Source organism: Labeo rohita, chromosome 9, assembly GCF_022985175.1.
Source record: "Labeo rohita strain BAU-BD-2019 chromosome 9, IGBB_LRoh.1.0, whole genome shotgun sequence".
Lineage (NCBI taxonomy): Eukaryota > Metazoa > Chordata > Actinopteri > Cypriniformes > Cyprinidae > Labeo > Labeo rohita.
In genome coordinates this window covers 22,150,186-22,176,600 of record NC_066877.1, presented here as the reverse complement: position 1 = coordinate 22,176,600, position 26,415 = coordinate 22,150,186, and the positions used below count along the sequence as shown (strand labels likewise).

At 34.2% G+C, this 26,415-nt stretch overlaps 5 protein-coding genes across 6 annotated transcripts; 4 read left to right on the top strand and 1 right to left on the bottom strand.

Moving 5' to 3' along the window:
- Nucleotides 1–245: 245 nt before the first annotated feature.
- LOC127171032 (granzyme B-like) lies at nucleotides 246–3,523 on the top strand. Its single transcript, XM_051119440.1, has 5 exons — nucleotides 246–1,969; nucleotides 2,330–2,477; nucleotides 2,649–2,814; nucleotides 2,892–3,152; nucleotides 3,240–3,523. The coding sequence occupies exons 1-5, from the start codon at nucleotides 1,924–1,926 to the stop codon at nucleotides 3,387–3,389; spliced, it is 771 nt and encodes a 256-aa protein (XP_050975397.1). The 5' UTR covers nucleotides 246–1,923; the 3' UTR covers nucleotides 3,390–3,523.
- Nucleotides 3,524–5,705: 2,182 nt separating this feature from the next.
- On the top strand, nucleotides 5,706–8,800 carry LOC127171031 (granzyme B-like). Its single transcript, XM_051119439.1, has 5 exons — nucleotides 5,706–6,104; nucleotides 6,356–6,503; nucleotides 6,682–6,850; nucleotides 6,930–7,190; nucleotides 8,003–8,800. Exons 1-5 carry the CDS (start codon nucleotides 6,059–6,061, stop codon nucleotides 8,150–8,152), a joined length of 774 nt encoding a protein of 257 aa, XP_050975396.1. The 5' UTR covers nucleotides 5,706–6,058; the 3' UTR covers nucleotides 8,153–8,800.
- Nucleotides 8,801–10,056: 1,256 nt separating this feature from the next.
- On the top strand, nucleotides 10,057–15,243 carry LOC127171029 (granzyme B-like). 2 transcript variants are annotated; one of them, XM_051119436.1, is made up of 6 exons: nucleotides 10,610–10,677; nucleotides 10,902–12,692; nucleotides 13,447–13,594; nucleotides 13,730–13,898; nucleotides 13,982–14,242; nucleotides 14,539–15,243. In XM_051119436.1, exons 2-6 carry the CDS (start codon nucleotides 12,605–12,607, stop codon nucleotides 14,692–14,694), a joined length of 822 nt encoding a protein of 273 aa, XP_050975393.1. In that variant the 5' UTR covers nucleotides 10,610–10,677; nucleotides 10,902–12,604; the 3' UTR covers nucleotides 14,695–15,243. The 2 variants fall into 2 exon arrangements, with proteins under 2 accessions (XP_050975394.1, XP_050975393.1); XM_051119437.1 differs by lacking the exon at nucleotides 10,902–12,692 and having other exon boundaries at nucleotides 10,057–10,677.
- Nucleotides 15,244–16,735: 1,492 nt separating this feature from the next.
- rabl3 (RAB, member of RAS oncogene family-like 3) lies at nucleotides 16,736–19,833 on the bottom strand. Its single transcript, XM_051119442.1, has 8 exons — nucleotides 19,734–19,833; nucleotides 19,348–19,439; nucleotides 19,134–19,263; nucleotides 18,904–19,018; nucleotides 18,638–18,788; nucleotides 17,529–17,600; nucleotides 17,350–17,388; nucleotides 16,736–17,175 (listed from the first exon to the last, which is right to left on the bottom strand). Exons 1-8 carry the CDS (start codon nucleotides 19,777–19,779, stop codon nucleotides 17,119–17,121), a joined length of 702 nt encoding a protein of 233 aa, XP_050975399.1. The 5' UTR covers nucleotides 19,780–19,833; the 3' UTR covers nucleotides 16,736–17,118.
- Nucleotides 19,834–20,159: 326 nt separating this feature from the next.
- Nucleotides 20,160–25,575, top strand: dnajb11 (DnaJ heat shock protein family (Hsp40) member B11). Its single transcript, XM_051119433.1, has 10 exons — nucleotides 20,160–20,319; nucleotides 20,799–20,955; nucleotides 21,969–22,066; nucleotides 22,241–22,373; nucleotides 22,538–22,680; nucleotides 22,766–22,848; nucleotides 23,790–23,847; nucleotides 23,994–24,105; nucleotides 24,281–24,440; nucleotides 24,556–25,575. The coding sequence occupies exons 1-10, from the start codon at nucleotides 20,246–20,248 to the stop codon at nucleotides 24,618–24,620; spliced, it is 1,083 nt and encodes a 360-aa protein (XP_050975390.1). The 5' UTR covers nucleotides 20,160–20,245; the 3' UTR covers nucleotides 24,621–25,575.
- Nucleotides 25,576–26,415: the final 840 nt, after the last annotated feature.

Here is a 26,415-nt window from a genome sequence, read left to right as displayed (position 1 = left end):
GAGTAATTGATAGAACTAAAATTTTTGGGTGAACTCTCGTTATAATGTGGAGGTTGTATGTTATATATCTCTTATTGTTTGCATGACTTGCGTCTGTGAAACATAAAGGTGATATATTGAAGAAAACAAAAAAAAACAAATGGCAGTTTTTTTTGGCACATATGGAAGTCATGTACTCACTAAATTATTCTCTAAAATTCCCAACATTTCTCGATTTTTTTTTTTTTTTTTTTTTTTTTTTTTTTTGTGTTCTGCAAGTAATGCAGGTTTGGAATGATATGTTGCAATTGAAATTATTCAACCCCACTGCAGTACTGTACAAATACAAGCTTTTCTGAAGATCCAGGACTTTATAAGAATTGCATCTACAACAGTGTACTGGCATATTAAAAGTGATAATGTCAATATATAATGTCATGGTTTTTGAGTTATAAGATTTTTTTAATAAGACACCTATGTCACAATTATTCAACCCCTATTCAAACATTACTGTTTTAAGTCACTTATTTTTATGATGGGGATCAAAATTGTCTTAAAACACAATTAAACCTTTAAAAACTCTTATAAAAACAGAATTTGCTTAAAATGTTACACATACATACATTTAGTCCATGCATGTGCTGAAGTAGAGTAGTAAATATGGTCAACGGAGCTCTCACAAAAGCTACTGAGAAGTTTTATTACATTAAAAAAGTCTATAGGCTACATGAAGACTTTAAAAGACATTAAAAGTTCTTAGAGACACAGCTGGCAGCTTTTTTCCTTAGTTTAAAGTGTGTTGTACCTTAAAACCTTTGAGGGTGTTGAACAACAAAAAGCACAATATCACTAAATGTCTGATTAGAGCAACTGAGAAAAACCTGCAATGTAGAGCCAAAGAATTGCAAGGTAACCTGACAAAAGGAGGAACAACATTTCAAATGATTAAGATAAACACAAAAAGGCTGACTTGAACATGCTAACATTCATTTGGATAGACCTGTGAAGTTCTGAAGGAATGTTTTATGGAGTGTTGTGACCAAACTGGAATTTTTGGACCCATGGATCAGCAAAGCTCATAAGCAGAAGAACACCATCTCCATGGTCAAACATGGAGGTGAATCAGTCCTGTTATGGGGTTGTTTTACTGTAGCAGGAAGTGGAAAACATGACCGTACGAAGGACATCATGGGTTCTTTGAAATATCAGGCCATTTTTGCAAGAATTGTGATGCCTTTGTTGCAAAGCCTGAAGCTAATGATCAATGGACTTTCCTGTAGGACAATCATCCCAAAGTATACATCCAAATCTACTTATGCTTGGTTCAGGGATCAGTCAAAGAATGTTCTTGAGTGGCCTGTCTCCAGATTGAATTCTCATTAAAAATATTTGGTTGAATTTGAAGAAAGCAGTAGCAATGTAAAAAAAACAAAGATGATCAGTGATCTGAAAGCTTTTTCAGGCGAGGAATGGGCCAAGATTGCAGTAGAGAAGTGACAGAAGCATCTAAGCATTTCCAAGCAGCATTTATTGGTGGTTTTAAAAAATAAAAGATTTTGCACCAAATTTTACTTTTGGGGGTTGAATGATTTTGAACATGAACGTTTAGAGCCAATTTGTTTCTTTTAATCATTCATCTACTTGCGTTGAGTTGAATAATTTCGATTGCAACTATAAATGGCAACTGAAAAATTTGTGTGGACTGTCCCTTTAGATGAAGTTCAAAATACCTTTTTTAAATATATTTTCCTTAAAACTCACTGTGTTATTAATACATGCGAGTGAGATCTTTCCCCTACACCCTTGCGTTGTGTCCTCTCATATGTGAGAGTATGTAGGTGAGAATAGTCTCTGACCTCTATACTCTGTCACATATAAAAGTAAACTTCACTGAGGGTCAAATCCTGTTCATGTTCCATTTCTACATCAGCACAGTCGTACATCATGCTGCTCAGCATCTGTCTCCTGCTGTCCTTCTTCTCTCTGTCCGGTAAGACATTATTTTGTGTGGGAATGTTTTAATTGAATGCAATTATTTTACTAGACCTATTTCTGTATATGTATCTAAATTTTTGTATCAATGGCTTGCAATCATTAGCTGGTTTGTACTGTATCCATGTTGTAACTCTATATTAACCATGACAACCTCTTGTAATAGAGACAGGCAGATTAAAGTAAACACAAACTTTTATTTTCGATTTGACAGCATTAATTTAAAGCTATACTTTAATATATGTACATGTGCAAAGTGTACATAATTCAAACTGTAAAAATCCATGTCTCTTCTTCATTCAATGTCTAATTAAATAGTCTGGTAATGGTAATGGAGTTACTCATGTTTTTATCACAGGTGGGATGGAGAGTGGTGTTATTGGAGGAAAAGAGGCTAATCCTCATTCCAGGCCATACATGGCATCTATTCAGTACAAAAAAGCGCACAAATGTGGAGGGATGCTGATCAGAGAGGATTATGTACTGACTGCGGCCCACTGTTTGAAGTGAGTCTGTCTCTGGCTGCATGTGAAGGATTGTTTATGATGCTTTTCAAAAAGGACTGTGGTACCCTCAATACTTTTAGTCTTGTAATCTGTAAATATGTGCTTTAGTTATACAAATACTAAAATAACTAACATAACTTAAATTACACAGTTTTTGTTTTTTTTCTGCAGTCCCAATGACTACCCTGATCAGGATGCTGAGGTTGTTCTGGGAGCTCACTATATTAATAAGGTGGAGAAGACCCAGCAGAGAATCCCAGTGATGAAATTCATCCGACATCCTTTATTTGAACAGAGCAACAAGCAGGACTACAGCTATGATATCATGTTACTAAAGGTACTTTCACCTTCACCTACCGTAACTCTATATTATGCACTTTGTTTGCTCTCTTTAAATTATTTTGCTATTTGCAGCTGACAGAAAAAGCCAAGCAGAACGAATATGTGAATGTTATGCCTCTTCCTAAGAAAAATGAAAAAATACCAGCTGATGTTACCTGCTCCATTGCTGGTTGGGGATTGAAAACCCCAAAAGGAAACCAGGCATCAGATGTGTTGCAGGAAGTCAGGCTTAAACTGCAGGAGAATTCAGAATGTGAAAAACTGTGGCAGCAGCATTTCAACTCTGAGAGAATGATCTGCAGTGTTTCAGATGGAAAACATGCTTTTTGTCTGGTATTTTTTATTATATTATATTATATTATATTATATTATATTATATTATATTATATTATATTATTTCTCTATCAATCTTTTCACTAGGGGGATTCAGGAAGTCCTCTGATCTGCAATACTAAATCACAAGGAATTGCTTCATATACTGTTCGTGATGACTGTACAAATACAGTATATCCTCAAGTTTATGTTAATATCTCATCCTTTCTCCCCTGGATTAAAGAGAACATTGATTAAATTGAGATGAATATATAAATGAAATAAATACATTTGATAAATACATAAATTAAATAAATAAATTGGTGTCTTACATTTAAAGGTGATTTTTGTTGTTGTTGTTGTTCACTTTTAGACTTAAAGGAGAGCTCCACTTCCAGAACAACAATTTACAAATATTTTACTCACCCCCTTGTCATCCAAGATGTTCATGTCTTTCTGTCTTCAGTCGTGAAGAAATTATGGGTTTTGAGGAAAACATTTCAGGATTTTTCTCCATATAATGGATTTCACAGGTGCCCCGATTTTGAACTTCCAAAATGTAGTTTAAATTGATAAAAATGATCCCAGCCGAGGAAGAAGGGTCTTATCTAGCGAAACGATTGGTCATTTTGAACGGATCTTTAATGTGACTCGGGAAGAACAAGTCGTCTCGGGGAGTGATTCATTCAGTTTACAAACAAAAAGGTACAACGATGTCTTCCTCTCAAGTTGTAGGAGAAAATAAGATGGTTTTTCGCCATACTCAGTATACAGATGATGAACTTACACGTGATTCGTTGTAGTGATGGGAAGTTCGGATCATTTTACAGACTCAGACCTTTCTCGTTGTCTCGTTCAGCAAAATGGACAAATCTTTTTTTTTGAGTCATTTTGTTCATTTTAGCAAAATGTAATTAAAATGTTACGTGTTACTTCCCTAACACATCTACTGCTTACACAAACGTTGATCACACTACAAACAAGACAAAACTATAATGCTATTAGAAACAGAAAAGATTAATTCATTGTTTACCTGGGTCTTTAGTCTATGATTAGCTCACCTCACCTCTTATCTGACATGTTTTCGGGTTTGAGTCATTCATGAGAGCCCGATAAGATGAACGAACGACTCGAAAAACCCGAAGACTCGAAACAGGTGAACTAATTCCAGTACAGAACCTAATAGGATGTTGCGCATGCGCAACTGAATGAATCACTCCCCGAGACGACTCGTTCTTCCCGAGTCACATTAAAGATCCATTCAAAATGAAAGAATCATTTAAGAACGACCCATTACTAATTCGTAGCATCGTGGATGCGCCTCCCAGAGCCTGTGCTACACAAGCATTTGTGCTTAAAAAGTATACAAATTTTTATTTTTAGCTTTGAAGCTGCATTTAAACTGCATTTTGGAAGTTCAAAATTGGGGCACCAATGAAATCTATTATATGGAGAAAAATCCTGAAATTCTTTCCTCAAAAACCGTAATTTCTTTACGACTGAAGACAGAAAGACATGAACATCTTGGATGACAAGGGGTTAAGTAAATTATTCGTAAATTGTTGTTCTGGAAGTGGAGCTCTCCTTTAAGTTTTTTTCTGCATCTAAGTGTGCTAATTGTTTGCGTCTGCTGCAACAGTCAAAATCTCAGTGCATCTGGTTTAAGCCAGTTTGAGATTACTAATGAACAGGTGATGACTAATTTTACCTAAATTATGTAAAGTATTAAATCATTGAAACTCATAGAAATAAAATTCACTGCAATATTCGTTAATTCATTAGAAGACTGCATGTAGATCACAAATGAAACATTAATTCATAAATAATTATTAGTTAGAATATAATATTTTGTTAAATATAGGCTCCATGTACAGTATGTGCTGTCAAGGACCAACCAGATAGGAAATTCAATTCAGCAGTGTAAATTTAGCCTGATTGCAGTTTTACATACTTCAAACTTTCACACTTTTTGCTCTTAAATGGGCAAACTAGTTTTAAATAATGGTTTGATACTTAAAATTAGTCTGTTTCAGCAGAAACCTGTTGATTTCACACCCCTTTGCTATCTGAGTGACCTTGTGAAAAATCCCCCTATGAAGCCTCTTTGTTCGCATGCAAGCGTGTGGTGAGAGGTATGAAAACTAAAAGTGTATCTGAACCAAAGTTGAGCTCATCCTTAAGGTGTCAGTACTGTCTCTCAGAAAATGAATTTTGACATTTTGGTCTGTCTTAGCAAAAGTGGATCCATTTTGTTGACATCAAATTATTACATGTGTGAATATGTAAAGCTGAACTATTCTTTATTCATATTCATTATTCATTCTTGATGTTGAAAAGTATTATGAAATGGCAAAAATAATGCTAAATAGGTGATGGCAAAAATAAAGATGTCCATACCCCCCCCCCCTTTTTTTTCACAAATTCTTATACTTTTATGTTTGCCACAAGCAATTGGCTGCAAATAAAATATTAAATTACTACAAAATTTCAACCCATCACTTTTTTTTTTTTTTTTGGACAAACATTAGTTTTAGAATTAAGGTACTTTTTAAAGTGCCATTTTATCTATTTTCTGATAACCTTAACTGAGTATATTATTTCATTACTCTTTGTTCCTGTTAATTGTTTGTTGGGTAATGGCTACTTGTTATTTTATAAAACATTTGCCTTGTTAGCTTGTTGACTTGTTCTTTTAAGTAAATTGTTTATATTGCTTTCATCTCACTTGTGATTTTTGGTAGAGTGTGGGTTAGCCTTTTTTTCAAGTATTCTACTTTTTGGGAAATGTTTGTGTCCTGCGCATTTTACACACATTTGTGTAAAGAGTGGTAAGAGTGGGAGGAGTTGCACCTAGCAAGGGTATAGAGTGGGTTTGAGTATTTTTGCAGCACATTCACTCTTAATGCTTGAACGCAGACTGTTGCACCATGGTCCTTTATTCTTTTCTTCTTCTCCTTGGTGTCTCTTTGGCTGGTAAGATATCATTCAGTCATTTCTTTCTCGAATTTGTATTGTGCACCTTTTTTTTTTTTTCTTTTCAAAAATAGAAATGTCTAAAAACGTAAAGATTTAAAGCTATAATATTTAAAAAAAAAATTAAATTAAATAATGTACATGTGCAAAATGTACATAATGCAAATTGTCAAAAATCCATGTCTGTTCTTCATTCAGTGCCTAATTAAATAGTCTGGTAATGGTGCAAGTTACTCATGTTCTTATCACAGGTGGGATGGAGAGTGGTATTATTGGAGGAAAAGAGGCTAAACGTCATTCTAGGCCATACATGGCATCTATTCAGACTGATAAAAGTCACACATGTGGAGGGATGCTGATCAGAGAGGATTATGTACTGACAGCGGCCCACTGTTTGAAGTCAGTATGTCTCTGGCTGCATTATTTAGGATGCTTTTGAAAAAGGAGTGTGGTAGTCTTAAGACTTTTAGTTTATCTGTAAATTTGTGCTTTAGTACTTCACAACTATTAAAAAAAAAAAAAACTTCAAAACTTAATTACTCAGTTTTGATTTTTTTTTTTTTTTTTTACCCCGCAGTAACAATGTCTACTCTGATCAGAACCTCATTGAGGTTGTTCTGGGAGCTCACAACATTAACAAGATGGAAAACAATCAGCAGAGAATCCCAGTGATGAAATACATCAAACATCCTAAGTCTGAACGTAACAACAAGAAGGATTACAGCTTTGATATCATGTTACTAAAGGTATTTTTAGCTTCACCTGCTGTTACGCTATATTATGCACTTTGTTTGCTCTCTGGAAATTATTCTCTGTTATTTGCAGCTGAAGGACAAAGCCAAGCTGAATAAATTTGTTAACGTAATGCGGCTTCCTAAGAAAATTAAAAAAACACGACCTAATGTTAAATGCTCCATTGCTGGTTGGGGGTCAAAATCCCCTAAAGGAGTACAGGCATCAGATGTGTTGCAGGAAGTCAAGCTTAAACTGCAGGAGAACTCAAAATGTAAAGAAATGTGGCAGCAGTACTTCAACTCTGAGACAATGATTTGCAGTGTTTCAGATGGAAAACATGCTTTTTGTAAGGTATTGTATTATATTATATTATATTATATTGTATTATATTATATTATATTATATTAATTATAGAGTTGGGGTACTTTGACTTGACTGAGTTGACAGAAATGACTCTATGGATTATCATAAAAGTGATATTCAGTATTTGCATGTGTTTTTACCATTTGTTATATAAAATCCAAAACACACACAGCCACATTCAGAGATAAGAGATACCTTTACTATAACGATGAATAAAGTCAAGTCCTGCCCTATAATTTTTCACATTGTAAAACCTGTTTCACTCTGAAATATGTCACAATACATAACTCAGCCATAACTTCTGTTACATGACTTTAAGTTTGCTAAGCAGAGCAGGACATGATTATGAGATGGTGTGATAACAAAAATCTAAATGGCAAGATCGACTAGAGGTTTGCTTTTCTTAAATTTTAATTGACATTGCGTTTTTCCAGTTGTAAAGGTTAAAAACAGGGGTGCCCAAACTCTGTCCTTGTCCTTGGTTTAGCTCCAACTTGCCTCAACACACCTGACAGGGGGTTTCTAGTATGCCTAGTAGGAGCTTAAATAGCTGGTTCAAGTGTGTCTAATCAGCCTTCCAGGACCGAGTCTGGGCACCACTGGGTTAAAACAATGTTAAGATACCGACAAACAGTAGTGTTTTCTTGGACTCAGACTTGACTCGGACTCGGACTCGTCTCGGACTCGATTGGTTAAAGACTCAGGCTCGACTCGGACTCGACTTAGGTGGACTCGAACCCAACACTAATTAATTATATTATATTATATATTAATACATTTCTGTCCTTCTTATTCAAAAGGGGGATTCAGGAAGTCCTCTTATCTGCAATACTATACCACAGGGAATTGCTTCATATACCTTTGATGGTAACTGTACAAATACCAAATATCCTCAAGTTTATGTAAAAATCTCCTACTTTCTCCCTTGGATTAAAAAGACCATTGGTTGAATTGAGACAAATAAATGAATGAAAGGAATGGATACATTTGATCAATAAATAAATTAAATAAATAAATTGTGATCATTACATTAAATGTTTTTTGTTGTTGTTTTTTGTTAATTGCTTGTTCCTGCTGTAACAGTCAAAATCAAAGTGCATGGTTTTAGCCAATTTGAGATTATTAATAAACTGGTGATAACTAAAAGTATTACTTCTTTGAAAGCCATACAAATAAATTCACTGCAGCATTCGTTAAATTATTAGAAGACGGCATCACAAATGAAACATTAATTCAGAAATTATTATTAGTTAGAATATAATCTTTTGACATAGGTTAAATATATGTGCCATCATAGCTGCAAGGGCCAATCAGATAGGAGATTGAATTCAACAGTGTAAACATGTAGCATGATTGCAGTTTCACACTTTTACACTTTTTGCTTTTAAATGGGAAAACTAGTTCTAAATAGTGATTTTAATACTCAGCAAATTAGTCTGCTCTAGCAGAAACCTATTGTGGCTCATGTGATGTCACACCTCTTTGCTCTCTGAGTGACCTTGTGTAAAGTCCCCCTATGAAGCCCCTTTGTTTGCATGCAAGCATGTGGTGCAAGGTATGAAAACTAGATGTGTATTTGAACCAAAGTTGAGAACATCAATATGTCTTAATATATAAAGGTGTCAATATGTCTGCTATTCTGTCTCTCAGGAAATGCATTTTGACATCTTGGTCTGTCTTAGCGAAAGTGGATACATGTGTTGACAACAAACTATTACACATATGAATATGTAAAACTGATACTATTCATTTAAACTTCAGTATTTGAAATACATAAGTTTAAATCCTGTTTGGGCAATGGCCAGGTCTCTGACGCCTCTTTATTTATTTTGCAGATAGAGTGCCTTGCGAAAGTATTCATACCCCTTCATTTTTTTCACATTTTGTTACGTTGCTGCCTTATGTTAAACTGCTTTATAATACTTTTTTCCCACATCAATCTACACTCCATACACCATAATGGTAAAGCAAAAAAATAAAATAAAATAAAACAGGTTTTAATATCTTTGCAAATTTATTACAAATAAAAAACTTAAATAATTCCATTGCATAAGTATTCATACCTTTATCTGGGACGGTTGAAATTTAGCTCAGGAGCATTCATATAGCTTGTAGATGTTACTACACTTCGAGAGAAGTTAACGTGTGGCAATTTCAATTGAATGGGTATGATTTGGAAAGGTGCACACGTCTTAATGAAAGTTCTGACAGCTGAAAATGCAAATCCAAGCCCTGATGTAAAAAAAATCTGCTGCATTAAAGGGTCACAGAAGCATCTAGTCTTCATTACATTTAATGGAAGAAGTTTGAAACAACCAGGATTCTTCCTAGAGCTGGTCTCCTGGTCAAACAGTTGACTGAATTACAAATTACAAAGCATTTTGAGTTTGATCATTTAATAACATGAAATTAAATATATCACCATTTGTTAATATACAAAAATCTCACTAAATATGTTTCAGATTTGCAAACATTACATAAACTACATTATTGTCCTTTCTAAAACAGATGAAAAATTTCTAGCTCATGTGACTGTCGCTGACTGGGCTCTAAATAACAAGAAGAAAGTGCATCAAGGTTGCTGCAGGAAGTCACTCTCTATTTGCTGCTCACCCCAGAATATAGAATCACGTTGGAGCGATACTTCAGTTCAGAAATATTTCAGTTGTGGTCAGAATTATTGACTCATTATTATTATTCTCTGTTTGGCAGTCTGATAGGTGAGTCTGGGTTTGGTGAAAACCAGAAGATATCTGCCTGACTGCACTCTGCCAACTGTAAAGTTTGGTAAAACATTAAGCATTAGTGCCTGATCTCACATATGCTTTACTGGATGAATGGGCAAATTAATTATTATTATAATTATTTACTTGTCTGTATTGCTTCCTGGGAGAACAACTAGGCTCACTAAATTCCTCTTTGATATAACCTGTTGGACTAGCCTGTTGAAATTGCATATGAATTGCAACATGTATCTCAAAATGAATTTTATTATAGAGAAAACGGAAAGAAAATACAGGTCCACAGGAAACTACAGAACATTGTTCATTCTTGATGTTGAAAGGTATAGATTATCATACCATTACATATAAAATATTATGAAATGGCAAAAATACTGGCAAATAAGTGACTGCAAATTGTGTTTCGATCTCTGTGGGACATTCAGCACTTTTTTTTATTTTTTATTTTAGAATTAAGGTACTTTTTAAAACTAGTTCATTTCTTTTCTGATAACCCTAAGTGAGTATATTATTTCATTCATCTTTGTACCTTTGACTCTCAGTTGTTTGTTGGATAATGGCTACTTGTTACTTTGAGCACACATTTGTGGTTTGAGGCATGAGTAGGAGGAGTTACTCTATACCGAGAGTAGAGAGTGGGTTTTTGCAGCATATTCACTCTTAATGCTTGAACGCAGGCTGTTGCACCATGGTTCTTTATTCTTTTCTTATTCTCCTTGGTATCTCTTTGGCTGGTAAGATATCGTTCATTCCTTTCTTTAATGAATTTCTATTGTGCATCTTTTTTTTTAAAGCAAAAACTTTATATTTAAAGCTAGAATATAATTAAATTAAAATCAAATAATGTACATGTGTAAAATGTACATAATGCAAATTGTAAAAAGTCCACGTCCTTCTTCATTTAGTGTCTAATTAAATAGTCTGGTAATGGTGCAAGTTACTCATGTTTTTATCACAGGTGGGATGGGGAGTGGTATTATCGGAGGAAAAGAGACTAAACCTCATTCCAGGCCATACATGGCATCTATTCAGTACAAAAAAGAGCACAAATGTGGAGGGATGCTGATCAGAGAGGATTATGTACTGTACCATTAAAAATGACTGTACAAATACAACATATCCTCAGACTTATGTAAAAATATCCTACTTCCTCCCCTGGATTAAAGAGAACATTAGATAGATTAACTTTAACTGTGTAGTGGTTAATGTGTGGTTGTCTGATACTCATCAAATTAGTTTGTTCCTGCAAAAACTTGTTGCTAATGTGATTTCACACCGTTTTGCTCTGAATGTTCCAATCCTATTTGGGAAATGACCAGGTCTCTATTGCCTCTTTATTTATCTGGCAGATGAATATCAGAGATGATAAGAGTTCATACTTAAGTAAAATGCATCTCATGCTTTCTCATCCAATAGTTGACTGAATTACAAATTCCAAAACATTTTGAGGTTGATAATTAAAAAACATGAAATTAAATATATAACCATTTATTAATAAACAAAAAATAAACAAAAATCCTTCCTAAAAAAAAAATTAAAAATGTCTAGCTCATGTGACGCTGGCTGGGTTCTAAATAACAAGGAGAAAGTGCATTAAGGTTGCCACAGGAAATCACTAAGTCTCTTTTTTTATTTATAAATGAATGGCGGGGGGGCACTGACTGTGTTATTAATAAATGCCAGTCAGATCTTTCCAGTGTGAACTTTCATATGTGACAAAATAGACTTTGGCTTATATACTGAGGTCACTACCATGACAGCCCTCTGGTGTCATGACCACAGGAGGGTTAGAGAGTGGTGTTGGTAGCAAAGAGGTTAAACCTCTTTCCGGGCCATACATGCCATCTATTCAGTATAGAGGACAACATAAATGGATAATTACATACTGACTTTGACTTATTGTTTTAAATAAGGACACACATCTCACAAAAACAATGCTATTATAGAGACAAACAAATAAAGTGGAGCAAATGATTTGGTTTATCAAGCTAATGTCATTCAAATCCTAAACCTAAAATTAAAGCTGCTATAGAACTTCGGTCCACCGGAGGCTCCAAAACATTGCTCATGTTGAAAGTTATAGATTACCAAACATATGCACCATTACATATATTGATAATATATCACATACTGTATATGAAATAGTAATAGTATATAAAATGGCAGAAAGTGGTGCTGCCAGAAAATAGCAAAGATTAACATACAAAAGGGAAACGAGGTACAAATGTCATTAGAGGACAGAAACAACTTTGAAAATAGTGTTTACAGTCACATTTCTTGAGTGTTACAAATATTTCCTCTTTAATTGAAAAGCCTGTTTGGCTGTTTGGCTTTTTTGATGTCACACATTGTTTGTTTAATTGCTAACCACAAGAAACGTCCCAAGGACACCAAGACTTCAACCCAGCATATAATTGTAATAAACATGAGATTTGGGATTAAGGTACTTTTTCATTTCACTTCATTTCTTCTCTGATAACAATACTAGTTGAGCACAGTATTTCATTACTTTTGTTTATATGACACCTCTACCACTGCCATCTTGGTTTTAACTGCTATTTTATACACACATTTATGGTTTGAGGTAAGAGGGGGAGGAGACACACTGTAACTAGTGGGTGCAGAGAGAGGGTCTGAGCTATTTAATAGCGTGCACACTTAATGCTTAAACTCAGACTGTGCTTCTCATTCAAGAATTGCACCATGTTTCCTTACGTTTTTCTTCTCCTCATTGGTTTCCCTTTGGCAGGTGAGATGTTATTCATTTTGTTCTTTTTGAATTTGCATTGTGCATTGTTTTTGTTGTTGTTGTTGTTGTTTTTTTTTTTTTTTTTCAAGAGCCAACAATTATTTGAAATGTGCCTTATCAAATATAATGTGGTTTTTACACATTAATTTAAAATTTAACTGATAGTTAGAGTTTGATGAAACAGGATACAGCAACACACTGATGTCAAAAAGTAACAACTGACTTTCAAAAGAAATCACCCCATCTCAGACTGAAAGAGAGAGAGAAAATCAACTGTAAACATTTTTACTATCATAAATTATGTGATCAGAAGATCTGGGGTGTGTGTGGACTCTTTTTTTAACATTTACATTTTGATGAATTGCAATGCCACTGGTCAGTTTCAAATAAGACATCAAAAATCATCTGTTTTATATATTTCTATAATATGTGTGGCCTTCCAACCTTATTTGTGTTTAAGCTCTAATGTTCAGTGGTTTGTAGAACTGAAACTACTAACCAGTTAACCACTCTAGTAAATATACTTTCAGCTCAAAAGGGTACACAGCTTTTGTGTTTTTGTACATTGATATAACAGAAACAAGCAGATGTTGATTGGTGCTTGCATGTTATTTTTGTCAGCAGAAATGATTCATTTATATATTTATACTATAATATAGCAATACTGTGTTGCAAGAATACTACACAGAACAAATTTTCACATTACTAAACACAACATGTCGGACAAATGATGTGAGTTTGGTTTTTGTCACAGGTGGCATGGATAGTAGTATTATTGGAGGAAAAGAGGCTATACCTCATTCTAGGCCATACATGGTATCTATTCTAAGGGATAAATATCACACATGTGGAGGGATGCTGATCAGAGAGGATTATGTACTGACAGCGGCCCACTGTTTGAAGTGAGTTTGTGTCTGGCTGCGTTAATTATGATGCTTTTTAAACTTTTATTTCATGTGTAAATATGTGTTTTAGTTATTCAATATACATAAAGACCAAAATACCTTCACTAAACCGTTTTTTAATTTTTTCCACAGTCGCAGTGACTTCCCTAGTCGAGACCAATTTAAGGTCGTTCTGGGAGCTCACAACATCAACAAGGTGGAAAGGAGCCAGCAGAGAATCCCAGTGATGAAATTCATCCGACACCCTAAGTTTGAACAGAACAACAAGAAGAACTACAGCTATGATATCATGTTACTAAAGGTATCACCTTTCACCTTCACCTACTGTATCTCTGTGTTATGGAGTTTATTTGCTCTCTTTAAATTCTTTTCTGTTATTTGCAGCTGAAGAAGAAAGCCAAGCTGAGTGCATTTGTGAAAGTTATGCCTCTTCCTAAGAAAAATGAAAAAACACCAGTTAACGTTAAATGCTCCATTGCTGGTTGGGGGTCAAAAGACCCAAAAGAAATACAGAGAGCAGATGTGATGCAAGAAGTCAGTCTCAAACTGCAGGAGAACTCAAAATGTGAAAAAATGTGGCAGTATTTGTTCAATTCTGAGAGAATGATCTGTGGTGTTTCAGATGGGAAACATGCTTTTTGTAAGGTAATCTATTATATTATATTATATTATATTATATTATATTATATTAATATTCCTGGAGGGCCGCAGCTCTGCAGAGTTTAGCTCCAACTCACACCTGCTTGGAGTTTCTAGTAATCCAGAAGACCTTGATTAGCTATATCAGGTGTGTTTAATTAGGGTTGGAGCGAAAATGTGTAGAGCTGTGGCCCTCCGGGAATTGAGTTTGAGACCACTGTGTTATATTATATTATAATATAATATATTATATTATATTGTATTATATTATATTTCTATATCCATATTTTCATTTTCACTAGGGGGATTCAGGAAGTCCTCTTATCTGCAAGACTATACCACAAGGAATTGCTTCATATACCATTGACAATGACTGTACAAATACAACATATCCTCAAGTTTATGTTAAAATCTCCTACTTTGTCCCCTGGATTAAGAAGAAAATGAAAATGAATTAATGAATAAATAAATGTAAATTAGATTTATTTTTACATTAAAATTGTTTTTCTCTTTTTGACTTTTTTTCAAAAAAGACCTTAGCATGTAACTAGCATGAATGGACAATAAACAATACATTTATAACAATATTTATTAATCTTTGTTAATGTTAGTTAATAAAAATACAGTGGTTCATTGTTTGTTCATGTTAGTTCACAGTGCATTAATTAATGTTAAAGGGACAGTTAACCCAAAATTGAAAATTTGCCCATTATTTACTCTCGCCAGGCATCCTAGGTGTATATGACTTCCTTCTTTCAGACGAATCCAATCAGAGTTATATTAAAAATTATCCTGGCACTTCTAAGCTTTAGAATATAGACGGGTGTTTCTCTTCATCAGTCCATCCATCCATAATAAAAAGTGCCTCACACAGCTATACCTTTAACAAGCAAAATTTCTGATTTTAATAATGCATTAGTAAATGCTGAAATTGACATTAATAAATGCTAGAAGTACTTTTAATTCTTAGTTCATGTTAACTAATGTAGTTAACTGATGTTAACTAATGAACCTTACAGTAAATTGTAAATGATTTTGTTTTAAATAAAAGGTTACTTTAACTGTGCAGGGGTTTGTGTGTGATTGTTTGATATTTTTGCTCTCTGAGTGAAAAGTCCCCTCAGTTGCAAGCCTGTGGTCAAAAGTATGAAAATTTGTATGTGTATTTGAGCCACAGTTGAGAACATTCTGAAGGTGTTAATATGTCTACTATGCTATCTGTCTTATCTAAAGTAGATCCTTTCAATGACAACCAAATATACTTGTAAATTTGGTTTACAAGATCATGTCCCATGAAGATATGAAGATATTTTGTAAATTTCTTACAGTAAATATATCAAAACTAGATGCTAAGAACTTCATTTGGTCAACTTTAAAGCCGATTTTCTCAGTACTTTTATTTTTTTGCACCCTTAGATTCCAGATTTTCAAACAGTTGTATTTTGGCCAAATATTGTCCTATCCTAACAAACCATACATCAGTGGAAAGCTTATTCAGCTTTCAGATGATGTATAAATATCAATTTCAAAAAACTGATACTTATGCCTGGTTTTGTGACCCAAGTTTTTACAGAAGAACATTGCGCAGAACATCACACTGCCTCTGGCTTGCCATAGTGCATCCTGGTACCAAGTGTTCCCCAGGTAAGCGACGCACATGCATCCAGCCATCCACATGATGTAAAAGAAAAACTGATTCAGCAGACCAGGCCACCTTCTTCCGTTACTCCGTGGTCCAGTTCTGATGCTCATGTACCCACTGTTTCGGCAGTGGATAGGGGTTAGCATTGGCATTCTGACTGCGGCTATGCAATCAAATACGCAACAAACTGTGATGTGCTGTCTATTCTGGCACCTTTCCATCAGAACTGGCATTAACTTCTTGAGAAATTTGAGCTACAGTAGCTTGTCTGTTGGATCGGACCACACGGGACAGCCTTTGCTCCCCACGTGCATCAGTGAGCCTTCATGACCCTGTTGCCGGTTCACCACTGTTCCTTCCTTGGACCACTTTTGATAGGTACTGACCACTGCAGACCAGAACGTCCCACAAGAGCTGCAGTTTTAGAGATGCTTTGATCCAGCCGTCTAGCCATCACAATTTGGCCCTCGTGAAACTCGCTCAAATTATACGCTTGCCCAATTTTCCTGCTTCTAACACATCAACTTTGAGGGCAAAATGTTTACTTGCAGCCTAATAAATCCCACCCACTAATAGGTGCTATGATAATCAATGTTATTCACTTTACCTGTCAGTGGTCATAATGTTATGTCTGATTGGTGTATATATTTATAAGTGGAAAATAAGAGCCAGACAGTTTATTCAAATAAATCCTTATTTATTGTTGATGTCTCAAGTAAATAGTTCTGTACATACACAGCATTAACAGCTTGCTAATATAGCAAAGAATTTTGAATCATTTTTAATTTACAAAAATCAACAAAGAATGGTAAATCTATGATCATATTAATTTCTTCCTTCAAATGACTGGCAACTAATTCTAAAGATTAATTGTTTATTTAATAAAAACAGGTCATATCTCTTGAAACCATTTACATTACCTTTTACCATAAAAAAACACAGGTTCCATGTCACCCCATTAGTACAGCAGTAAACATAAGAAGGGAAAAGAAGGGGTATTTCCTTGAGTCCATGTTTTTACCATTACGTATGAAAATACAAATATCTCACAATACAGATGATGATTAATTCACATAAACCATTCTGTCATGGTAAGCTGGAGGTTAATGTTCGAAAACAACCCTCAAACTGTTTGGACTTTGCAGAGAAACATGATGACAGAAGAATATTTATATGATTGTTCAGGTTACATGAACTAAACCCATGACTAAACCCACCAACCCAAAGTATATGTGTACACTTAATCATTGTGGAGACTCTTGAAATTAAAGCGCCTCCTGTCGGTGAAACTCTGCATCTAGGGAGAAAAAAATAGGTTGTTAAATAACAAAATAATAATGCATTATTGTATATTAAAATTATAAATGAATTGCATCTTTGATTTATAATCGTATAAGTAATTGTCTACAATTATAACAAAACATGTAAACAAATGTGGTCACATGCAAACAGAGAAAGTACACACTCTCACCTGGCTAGGGTCTCTTGTGAAGTATCTCTTCTCTATTACCTAAAGATACAAAATAATAATTTACACACACATGCTAATACACTGCACAGAGACACAGTATATCAGATATTTACTCACACCAGGACAGAGATTCATTAGGACCAGAGTGGAAATATACATTTAAGTTTAGAAGGCTCTACCTTGTCAAAGAATCGGCTCAGTTTAACAGCATTTGATGATCCAGCAGCAAGATACCGTGGATTTGTACAATCCTGAGAAGAAAACCAGGCTTTTTGGTTAATATTATACTAGTTTGGGTTAAAGGAGAAGTCCACTTCCAAAACAAAGATTCACATATAATGCAGTCACCCCCTTGTCATCCAAGATGTTCATGTCTTTCTTTCTTCAGTTGTAAAGTAATTTTTCTTTTGAGGAAAACATTTCAGCATTTTTCTCCATATAATGGACTGATATGGTGCCCCAATTTTAAACTTCCAAAAGACAGTTTAAATGCGGCTTCAAACGATCCCAAATGTGGTTGTAAACGATCCCAGCCGAGGAAGAAGGGTCTTATCTAGTAAAACGATTTGTTATTTTCATAAAAAAAAAAAAAAAAAAAAAAAAATAACACAATTGAAATAGTTTTTCATCTCAAATGCTCATCTTGCCTTTCTCTGCCTGAACTCTGTGTATTCTGGCTCAAGACAGTTAGGGTATGTCGAAAAACTCCAATCATATTTTCTCCCTCTACTTCAAAAATCATTTCAAAATTATCCTACATCACTGCAGAAGTACTGACCCGGTCTATGCAAAGCGAACACGCAAAGAAGATCAAACACCCTTGACAAAAAAGGTAAAACAGTGATATAGGACAATTTTGAAGTTGAGGGAGAACATGAGATGGGAGTTTTTTGACATGAACCAGAACAAAAACAGTCCAGGCAGAGTAAGACAAGACGAGTGTTTGGCATTAAAAATTATATTTTAAATAATTATATTTTAAAATTGTATTATTTTTATTAAAATAACCCTTCTTTCTCAGCTGGGATTGTTTATAACCGCATTTGGGATCTTTTTTTTTTTTTTCGAATTTAAACTGCCTTTTGGAAGTACAAAATTTGGGCACCATACCAGTCCATTATATGGGGAAAAATGCTGGAATGTTTTCTTCAAAAAACAAAATTTCTTTACGACTGAAGAAAGAAAAACACGCACATCTTGGATGACAAGGGGGTGAGTACATTATATGTGAATCTTTGTTTTGGAAATGGACCTTTAAGACATTTTAACAGCACTAAAAAGCACGCACCAAATTGATTTCCTCCGCATTGAAGTCCTCAGATAGAAAGGCGGTGCGGGTCAGCACATCATTCCTCTTATTTTCTGGGATCTGATCAAATTTGGTGCCAATTAGCAGCAGGGGAATTGAGTTCTCTGCAAACTGTTCTCTGTCATAATCCCTGCAATTGCAAAACATCAGAATTGTTTTCTTTTAATGTATCTGGGAACTTACAGACAAAATAAAGTATAATATTCTCACACTGTGTTCTGAACCAGATGTTAACCTTGACTCACCCATTTGATACAATGATGCCAGTTGGAGAGGAGTCTTTGCTCAGCGCCTCCAGTGACCAGCGGTATAGATTCTGGGAGGATTTCTTATTGGTCAAATCATGAACTAAAATAATGCCTAGAAGGGAAAAAAGACAAGTGATTTAGCATTAGAGTCATTACAAATATTCCAGCATGCTTTTCACTTTGTACACATACAAAAACAACTTTTAATGGCGTGTCTGATACTTAACCATTAACGAAATTGTAAAACACAGCTCTGGTGCTTTTAACACTGCTGGCACTGCCAACAGATCCCCCGACATCCCAGAGTTCAATGTAGTATGTCTTCTCTTCTGGAGTGCCTTCTCTGTAGTCATGAACCTGTGCAAAGAATCAAGACAAGGTTTGCTCGATTTCATAATGACACAGTAAATTAATAAAAATTACTGCGGATTGTCAGTGTACCCTGATGTCCACTGAGCAGCCCACAGTCCATGACGGATTGCCCAAAACTTGATTCTGACTAAGTAAATGTACAAGAGAGGACTTCCCTACTCCTGTAAACAGATGTAAAACAACACTGATCAGAACAGGAATACTGAGGCTCGGAAAGTACTTATGTAAAGCAAAAGTACAGCATCTAAAGTGGAGTTCCTCATGGTAGATATTCTCAAATAATACTGAATATAATAGTAATACTGTAGAAATCCAAACAAAAGTGGCAGGCTAATACTGCTAGCTTGAGACGAATATTAAACAACACGCTTACATTTTAAACTTAACAGTCATAATATCTTTAAGGAGGCTAGAAAAAAATAAGATCGACATGTTATTTAGATAATGTTCATTACCGGAATCTCCCAAAACCAACACTTTCACCCTATCCAAAGATGCCATTTCTTCCGGAAGTGCTCTGTGTCCGTGTATGAGAACAAAATAAAAGCTGCAAAAAATACATGAAGATAACAGAGCTGGGAATAGTGAAAATCGAAGTCAATAAAACGTAAAGTATCACTTGAAAAAAAGTAAATAAGTTCTGTATTTAATAGTAGCCCGTGTGTGATATGCTGTTGAATTTTTATTATTAGCCTCGCTTGCTTACTTACATTACTTGGGTCACCAGTTCTACTAATATAATATAATATAATATAATATAATATAATATAATATAATATAATTAATTTAATGTAATATAATATAATATTAGGTGGCTTATTACGAGACTTTTTTTTTTCGATTGAACTTTTATAACACTTCCTTTTCAAAATGAGGCGGGACTTGTGACCGAGCAGGAAGAGGCTTTTTGATAGACATCACAGAAAGCCGGTGTATTTTACTGGACTTCTGAAAGAAACAAGGACCCATGGCTGTTAGAGGAATGAAACTGTCGAGTGTTTGTTTTCTACTTTTATATTTGATATTGGCAGTACTGGCTGGGTAAGTGAATATCGTGTTATTTTCAGGGTTTAGGTTTAGTGTATTAAAACTCAGTACTCTGGCTGGTACACATGTTTCACTGTGATTGGTCTACGCCACTGTCCGTGCATCATGCTAGTGAAGCTCGCCATAAACTACTTAATATCACCTCACTTATTTGTTGTACTTTAATGCGTTTTTTAAAACCAAGAATGCTGTTTATTTAAAATAGGACGATGTTTTTTAAAGTACCAAAAATTGCTGTGACAGGTCTTAATAACTTGTCATTGTTGCCACATGTTTATATAACGCTAAATGTCACATTTCTTTCAGAAATATCTTAAGCTTCATACTGTCGTGTTCTGTATGATTTCCTCATCAAGATGTGTAGATGTTAAATAATTAGACATCATTGTCAATATAATGCATCTGTTCATCAGTAGTTTGAATGAATGAACTGGTGTACGATTGAAAAGTTCTAAAGTAATGTGTGTTTGCAGGAGGGATTTCTACAAAATTTTGGGGGTTAGTAGATCAGCATCAATTAAAGATATTAAGAAAGCCTACAGAAAGCTGGCATTGCAGCTTCATCCAGACCGAAACCAAGATGACCCAAATGCCCAAGACAAATTTGCAGACCTCGGAGCTGCTTACGAGGTATGATTGTTTATGTTTAATAAGTCCTTTCAAGTATCACCATTGTCGTTTTCACGGTTACGCTTCAAATGTTGAACAAAGATAATGACATCACTGAATAGTGTAGATATTAAACTGATGTGTATTTAAGAATGACATGACTTTTATTTACGAATATTAAGCGTAACTTTAATACAGATATCTAAATTGGTGATGCTTTGTGGCACTAAAGCACTGCATTAAAGATTTACCCTATTTTCTAAACATCAGTAGAAAGCCAGTGAATCTGACCAGCATGAGCGTTGTTGTTAGAAACGAACCCATGGAGCGATTTGATTGGTTGGAAGAAATGTGTGGCCGCCTCTGATTGGTTGAAACATCTGCTCATTGTTATTCATAATATTTATGACGTGGATCTCTAGTATAGCTTGAAATAATGTGCACAGAGTACGAAATAGAATTCTAATTACATGATAAATGTTTTTCTGTTTATAAATAGTAGTGGTTTGCCTCATTGTAATATTAACAATATTGTGATTGAGCTGTAGGTATACCTTTCATATATAAACATATGTTAAAATATATATTAAATAATACATCAAATTGTAATAAGTAGATGTGAATTATTTTTTATATTTCAGTATAGAATATTTGGGGGGGGAGTAGGTTTAACATTTTAAAGTGTTTTTTTTTTTGTTTGTTTGTTTTAAGCAGGTTGCTTTATAAAAAGAAGTGCAAATTTATTTTGTCTGTATAACCATGTAAGATTTTTAGAAATTAATCAAGAGTCGCTAAGGGCAAGGAAAATGCCTCTATAATTAAAATGAGGTGGCAAAATGCCTATTTTTTTTAATCTGTTATTTAACATTTTGTATATTTCATCATGTCTAATTATGGTTTTAGACACTATAGTTACCTTTGCGTTTTATCTTAAACAGAAAAAAAATTAATGGGGCTAATATTGCCTCTTAAGAGTTCATGATTTTTTTTTTCAGGGTGAAAGACTAATTTCTGAAGGTTCTTTTTAATCACAGGTGCTCTCAGACGAGGGGAAAAGGAAACAGTATGATGAATATGGAGAGGAGGGGTTAAAAGAAGGCCATCAAAGTTCACACGGTGATATATTCTCCAGGTAAACGAGGCCTCAGCCTAATTTAAGTTTTCTTCGAAAGTTAACAACTGAAATGTTTGTAAAATTTCCCATGAATGCTATATGATTTCTCATTTCAGGTGCGTGCCCATTTGAAACAAAGCTTCTGGTACTATCACTACGCATCGATAAAGTATGTGTTTTTTCTTTTTCTAGTTTCTTTGGTGACTTTGGATTCATGTTTGGTGGAAATCGGCAGCCAGCCGGCCGGGATATTCCAAGGGGTAATGATATAGTACTGGACCTTGAAGTAACCCTAGAAGAGGTGTATTCAGGGAATTTTGTAGAGGTGAGCTTCTTTTTTCTTCTTGATCCCTGTCCATTTCCTTCCTGGTGTACTGTAGTGTTCAGACTCTTTCTGTACTTCTGCAAGCTTTATCTGGCAGTGTACGTGGAAATGAACACTCTCCTTTCCTTTTTCCTGTCTCTTCTGTTTCCTCTCTCAAAATGTAGGTGGTGCGAAACAAACCTGTAGCAAAAGAAGCCCCAGGCAAAAGAAAATGCAACTGCCGGCAAGAAATGAGAACCACACAACTAGGACCAGGTCGCTTCCAGATGACACAAGAAGTTGTCTGTGATGAATGCCCTAATATCAAGTATGTTTGCCTGGTAATCACTCTTACTTTGATTCACTTGGGCATATTATGAATTTTTTATTAAACGCGGTGTCATTGTTTTCAGGCTTGTTAATGAAGAGAGAACGCTAGAGGTGGAGATCGAACAGGGTGTGAGGGATGAAATGGAATACCCCTTCATTGGAGAAGGTATAGAAAATAATTCTACAGATAACTCAATACAGTAACATTTATTTTTATGAATTATACTACCAGTCAAAAGTTTTTGGACCGTAACATTTTTAATGTTTTTAAAGAAGTCTCTTCTGCTTACCAAGCCTGCAAGTATTTGATCCAAAGAACAGCAAAAGCAGTAATATTTAGAAATATTTTTACTATTTAAAATAACTGCTTTCTATTTGCATATATTTTAAAATTTAACTTATTCCTGTGATTTCAAATCAATCATTACTCCAGTCACATGATCCTTCAGAAATCAATAAAATATTCTGATTTTCTATTCAAAAACCATTTATTATTATTATGTTGAAAAAAGCTGAGTCGATTTTTTTTTTTTTTCAGGTTTCTTTGAATAGAAAGTTCAGAAGAACAGCATTTATCTGAAATAGAAATCTTTTGTAACATTATAAATGTCTTTATCATCACTTTTGATCAATTTAAAGCATCCTTGCTAAATCAAAGTATTAATTTCTATAATTTCTTTTAAAAAAAAATCAAGTTTTGAATGGTATAGTGTATAATGTTGCAAAAGCTTTTTATTTCATATCTTTAGATCTTTATATTCATCAAAGAATCCTGAAACAAATGTCCTAAACAATTTAAAATATTATTATTATTATTTATTAATAATAATAATAATAATAATAATAAATGTTTCTTGAACAGCAAATCAGCTGGCTGGAGTAATGATGCTGAAAATTTAGCTTTGATCACAGGAATAAATTACGTTTTAAAATATATTCTAATAGAAAGCAGTTAGGGTGTAGCATTTGTGAGCAGAAGAGGCTTCTTTAAAATGCATTAAAAATCTTATTGTCCAAAAGCTTTTGACTGGTAGTGTAGCTAGATGCTGGAACATATTTATGAAATGTGCATGTGACATTCTGTTGATTCTGACATTCTGACTACAGGTGAACCTCACATTGATGGCGAGCCTGGAGATCTGCGTTTCCGCATCAAAGTTTTGAAGTAAGATTAGTATTAAATTACAGCAATTAGAACAGTGAATTGAACTTTTGTCTTAATATACGTTTAATATAATTTAAGTTAATGCACCTCTGTTTATTCCCTGACTCAAAAAAAGAGTGTAAATATGTAAATTTCTTCTTGTCCAGGCATCCAGTGTTTGAGCGCAGAGGTGACGACCTATATACAAACGTCACCATCTCTCTGGTAGAGGCTCTGGTTGGTTTTGAGATGGACATCACACATTTAGATGGTCACAAGGCATGTTTTGTTTGATTTTAATATATCTGTATTTCATTTCACATGTGTAACTAAAAGCCGTGACTTGATAATTTATCGTAATTCAGAGTACAAATTAATTTATTAATATATTTTTGTGTTTGTGTATAAAATGACTCATCACAAACTCACACAGGCTCATCTTGTGGTCTTGTAGGTGCACATTGTCAGAGATAAAATCACTAAGCCAGGAGCTCGTATTTGGAAGAAGGGTGAGGGCCTACCAAATTTTGACAACAACAATATCCGTGGATCACTCATAGTCACTTTTGATGTAGATTTCCCCAAGGAGCAGCTTGATGACCAGCAGAAAGATGGTAAGAGAACATTTTGCAAAAATGGGCAATGGTATTTTTAGTAGAGAGATGATTTGTCCTTTATCTTGCTTGTGCATTTGTGAGTTAATGAATGCAACAATTTGTTTTTCCTCAGGTATAAGGCAACTTTTGAGACAGGCACCATCTCAAAAGGTTTATAACGGTCTGCAGGGATACTGACAAACCAGCCAAGTAAATCAGGACTGATTGCCCTGTCCCTGTCTGCCCTTCACACACATACACACTTAAATGCACACTGAGGAACAAGCAATGGGGTGTATTTATTTTTTTTCTGATTGTTCTCAGGAAGGGTTGACATTGATATGTTTTTATTATTTTCCTTAATTTACGTTTTTAAAGGCCATCATTTTCTCATGGAAAGTATTTTTTTTATTTGACTCAACATTTTTTTTGTCCAAATTATAAGTTTTCCTTATATGGTCCCTGGTTTCATACTTTAAGTAGTTCAAGACCTTTGTCATCAGTTTATGTGTTTGGACACTATGACCAGTCAACCACCATTCACTCATGGATCAGCGTAATGTTTAGTGCCAGTTGACCTGAGACTTACTACACCACAAAACAAAAAGAGGACTGAAACTTCAAAATAGAGGACTTTTTAAACACCTGCCTCAGCACTGTATGTCTTCAAGTCTTTTATGAAAGAAACAGTTATGTGAATGTAAGTTCATTGAGTTTTCTCAACTTAGACTCTTCAGTCTTTGGTCTGCTTGTTTTAAAGAAAATGTGTGTGTGTGTGTGTGTGTGTGTGTGTGTGTGTGTGAGAGAGAGAGAGAGATTGCCTTGTTCAGATTTGCGTCTGGCTACAGGTCTGTTTCCTTTGAGGCGTTTACTTGGGTTTTGAAGTTCAAACAGAAGACCTCTTAAACTGTACAGTTCAACTCTTTCCTGTGAATTTTTTTATGTGACAGACTCACGTTCTTGTTTCTTTCACAACCCCTCCTGATGTTCAGCCCACTGGGTTTCCTCCTAGTTAGTAAGTTTTCTTTGCTCATTTGTGGACTGTACCAGAAAGAACAATGAACATCTTCTTAGGATAACTGCACAGGTGAAGGAAATATCATTTGTCATTTTCAAATGAAAATTAAAGTTTCTAACTATGGTTAAAAATTGATTCGATATGAAAACTGAGCATTTGTTTGTTTTGGAGCTTCACATTTTAACTTGCATAACTAGACTACTTTAAACTTCAGTGGTTACAGTAAAAATCAAATGTATATGAATTATTTTCAATAAATGTTTGGTGTAGTTTAAGCAGCTTTAGGTAAGCAGTAACTGACTTGTCCAGTAGAGGGCAGCAAATGATAGATGATCTCCAGCATTAGTCCTTTTGAGACTAGTAGTGTATCTATGATTATATAAACTATTATATATTACATAATATTATATATATATATATATATATATATATATATATATATATTTTATTTTTTTTGCTGTATATAATATTTAGAATAAATGTTTAAATTTAATTGAATTATTTATATATATTTATTTATATATATTAGTTTATATATATTATTTATTTATATATATTATTAAAACAAATGAATTATATTGTTATTAAATATTAGGTGTGTATGTATATATGTATATGACATATTATATAGATATACACTACCAGTCAAAAGTTTTTGAACGGTAATTTTTTTAATGTTTTTTTTTTTAAGGAAGTCTCTTCAGCTCACCAAGCCTGCATTTATTTGATCCAAAGTACAGCAAAAACAGTAAAATTTTGAAATATTTTTAGTATTTTATCATCACTTTTGATCAGTTTAAAGCATAAATAAAAGCAAAAAAAATTATACTCACTCCAAGCTTTTGAATAGTAGTGTATTATTTAAAATAAAAGCTGATCTTTGGATCTTTCTATTCATTAAAGAATCCTGAAAAAATGTAGTCAACTGTTTTAAATATTGATAATAATAATAATAGTAAATGTTCCTTGAACTGC

Coding starts and splice junctions, on each gene's coding strand:
- LOC127171032 (XM_051119440.1), top strand. CDS start 1,924: ATGCTGCTCAGCATCTGTCTCCTGCTGTCCTTCTTCTCTCTGTCCG. Junction 2,478..2,648: donor ACTGCGGCCCACTGTTTGAA/GTGAGTCTGTCT, acceptor TTTTTTCTGCAG/TCCCAATGACTACCCTGATC. Junction 2,815..2,891: donor ATGATATCATGTTACTAAAG/GTACTTTCACCT, acceptor TGCTATTTGCAG/CTGACAGAAAAAGCCAAGCA.
- LOC127171031 (XM_051119439.1), top strand. CDS start 6,059: ATGGTCCTTTATTCTTTTCTTCTTCTCCTTGGTGTCTCTTTGGCTG. Junction 6,105..6,355: donor CCTTGGTGTCTCTTTGGCTG/GTAAGATATCAT, acceptor TTCTTATCACAG/GTGGGATGGAGAGTGGTATT. Junction 6,851..6,929: donor TTGATATCATGTTACTAAAG/GTATTTTTAGCT, acceptor TGTTATTTGCAG/CTGAAGGACAAAGCCAAGCT.
- LOC127171029 (XM_051119436.1), top strand. CDS start 12,605: ATGCTTAAACTCAGACTGTGCTTCTCATTCAAGAATTGCACCATGTTT. Junction 13,899..13,981: donor ATGATATCATGTTACTAAAG/GTATCACCTTTC, acceptor TGTTATTTGCAG/CTGAAGAAGAAAGCCAAGCT. Junction 14,243..14,538: donor GGAAACATGCTTTTTGTAAG/GTAATCTATTAT, acceptor CATTTTCACTAG/GGGGATTCAGGAAGTCCTCT.
- rabl3 (XM_051119442.1), bottom strand. CDS start 19,779: ATGGCATCTTTGGATAGGGTGAAAGTGTTGGTTTTGGGAGATTCCG. Junction 19,440..19,733: donor GTTGGTTTTGGGAGATTCCG/GTAATGAACATT, acceptor ATCTGTTTACAG/GAGTAGGGAAGTCCTCTCTT. Junction 19,264..19,347: donor GCTGCTCAGTGGACATCAGG/GTACACTGACAA, acceptor TTCTTTGCACAG/GTTCATGACTACAGAGAAGG.
- dnajb11 (XM_051119433.1), top strand. CDS start 20,246: ATGGCTGTTAGAGGAATGAAACTGTCGAGTGTTTGTTTTCTACTTTTA. Junction 20,320..20,798: donor ATATTGGCAGTACTGGCTGG/GTAAGTGAATAT, acceptor GTGTGTTTGCAG/GAGGGATTTCTACAAAATTT. Junction 24,106..24,280: donor CACATTTAGATGGTCACAAG/GCATGTTTTGTT, acceptor GTGGTCTTGTAG/GTGCACATTGTCAGAGATAA.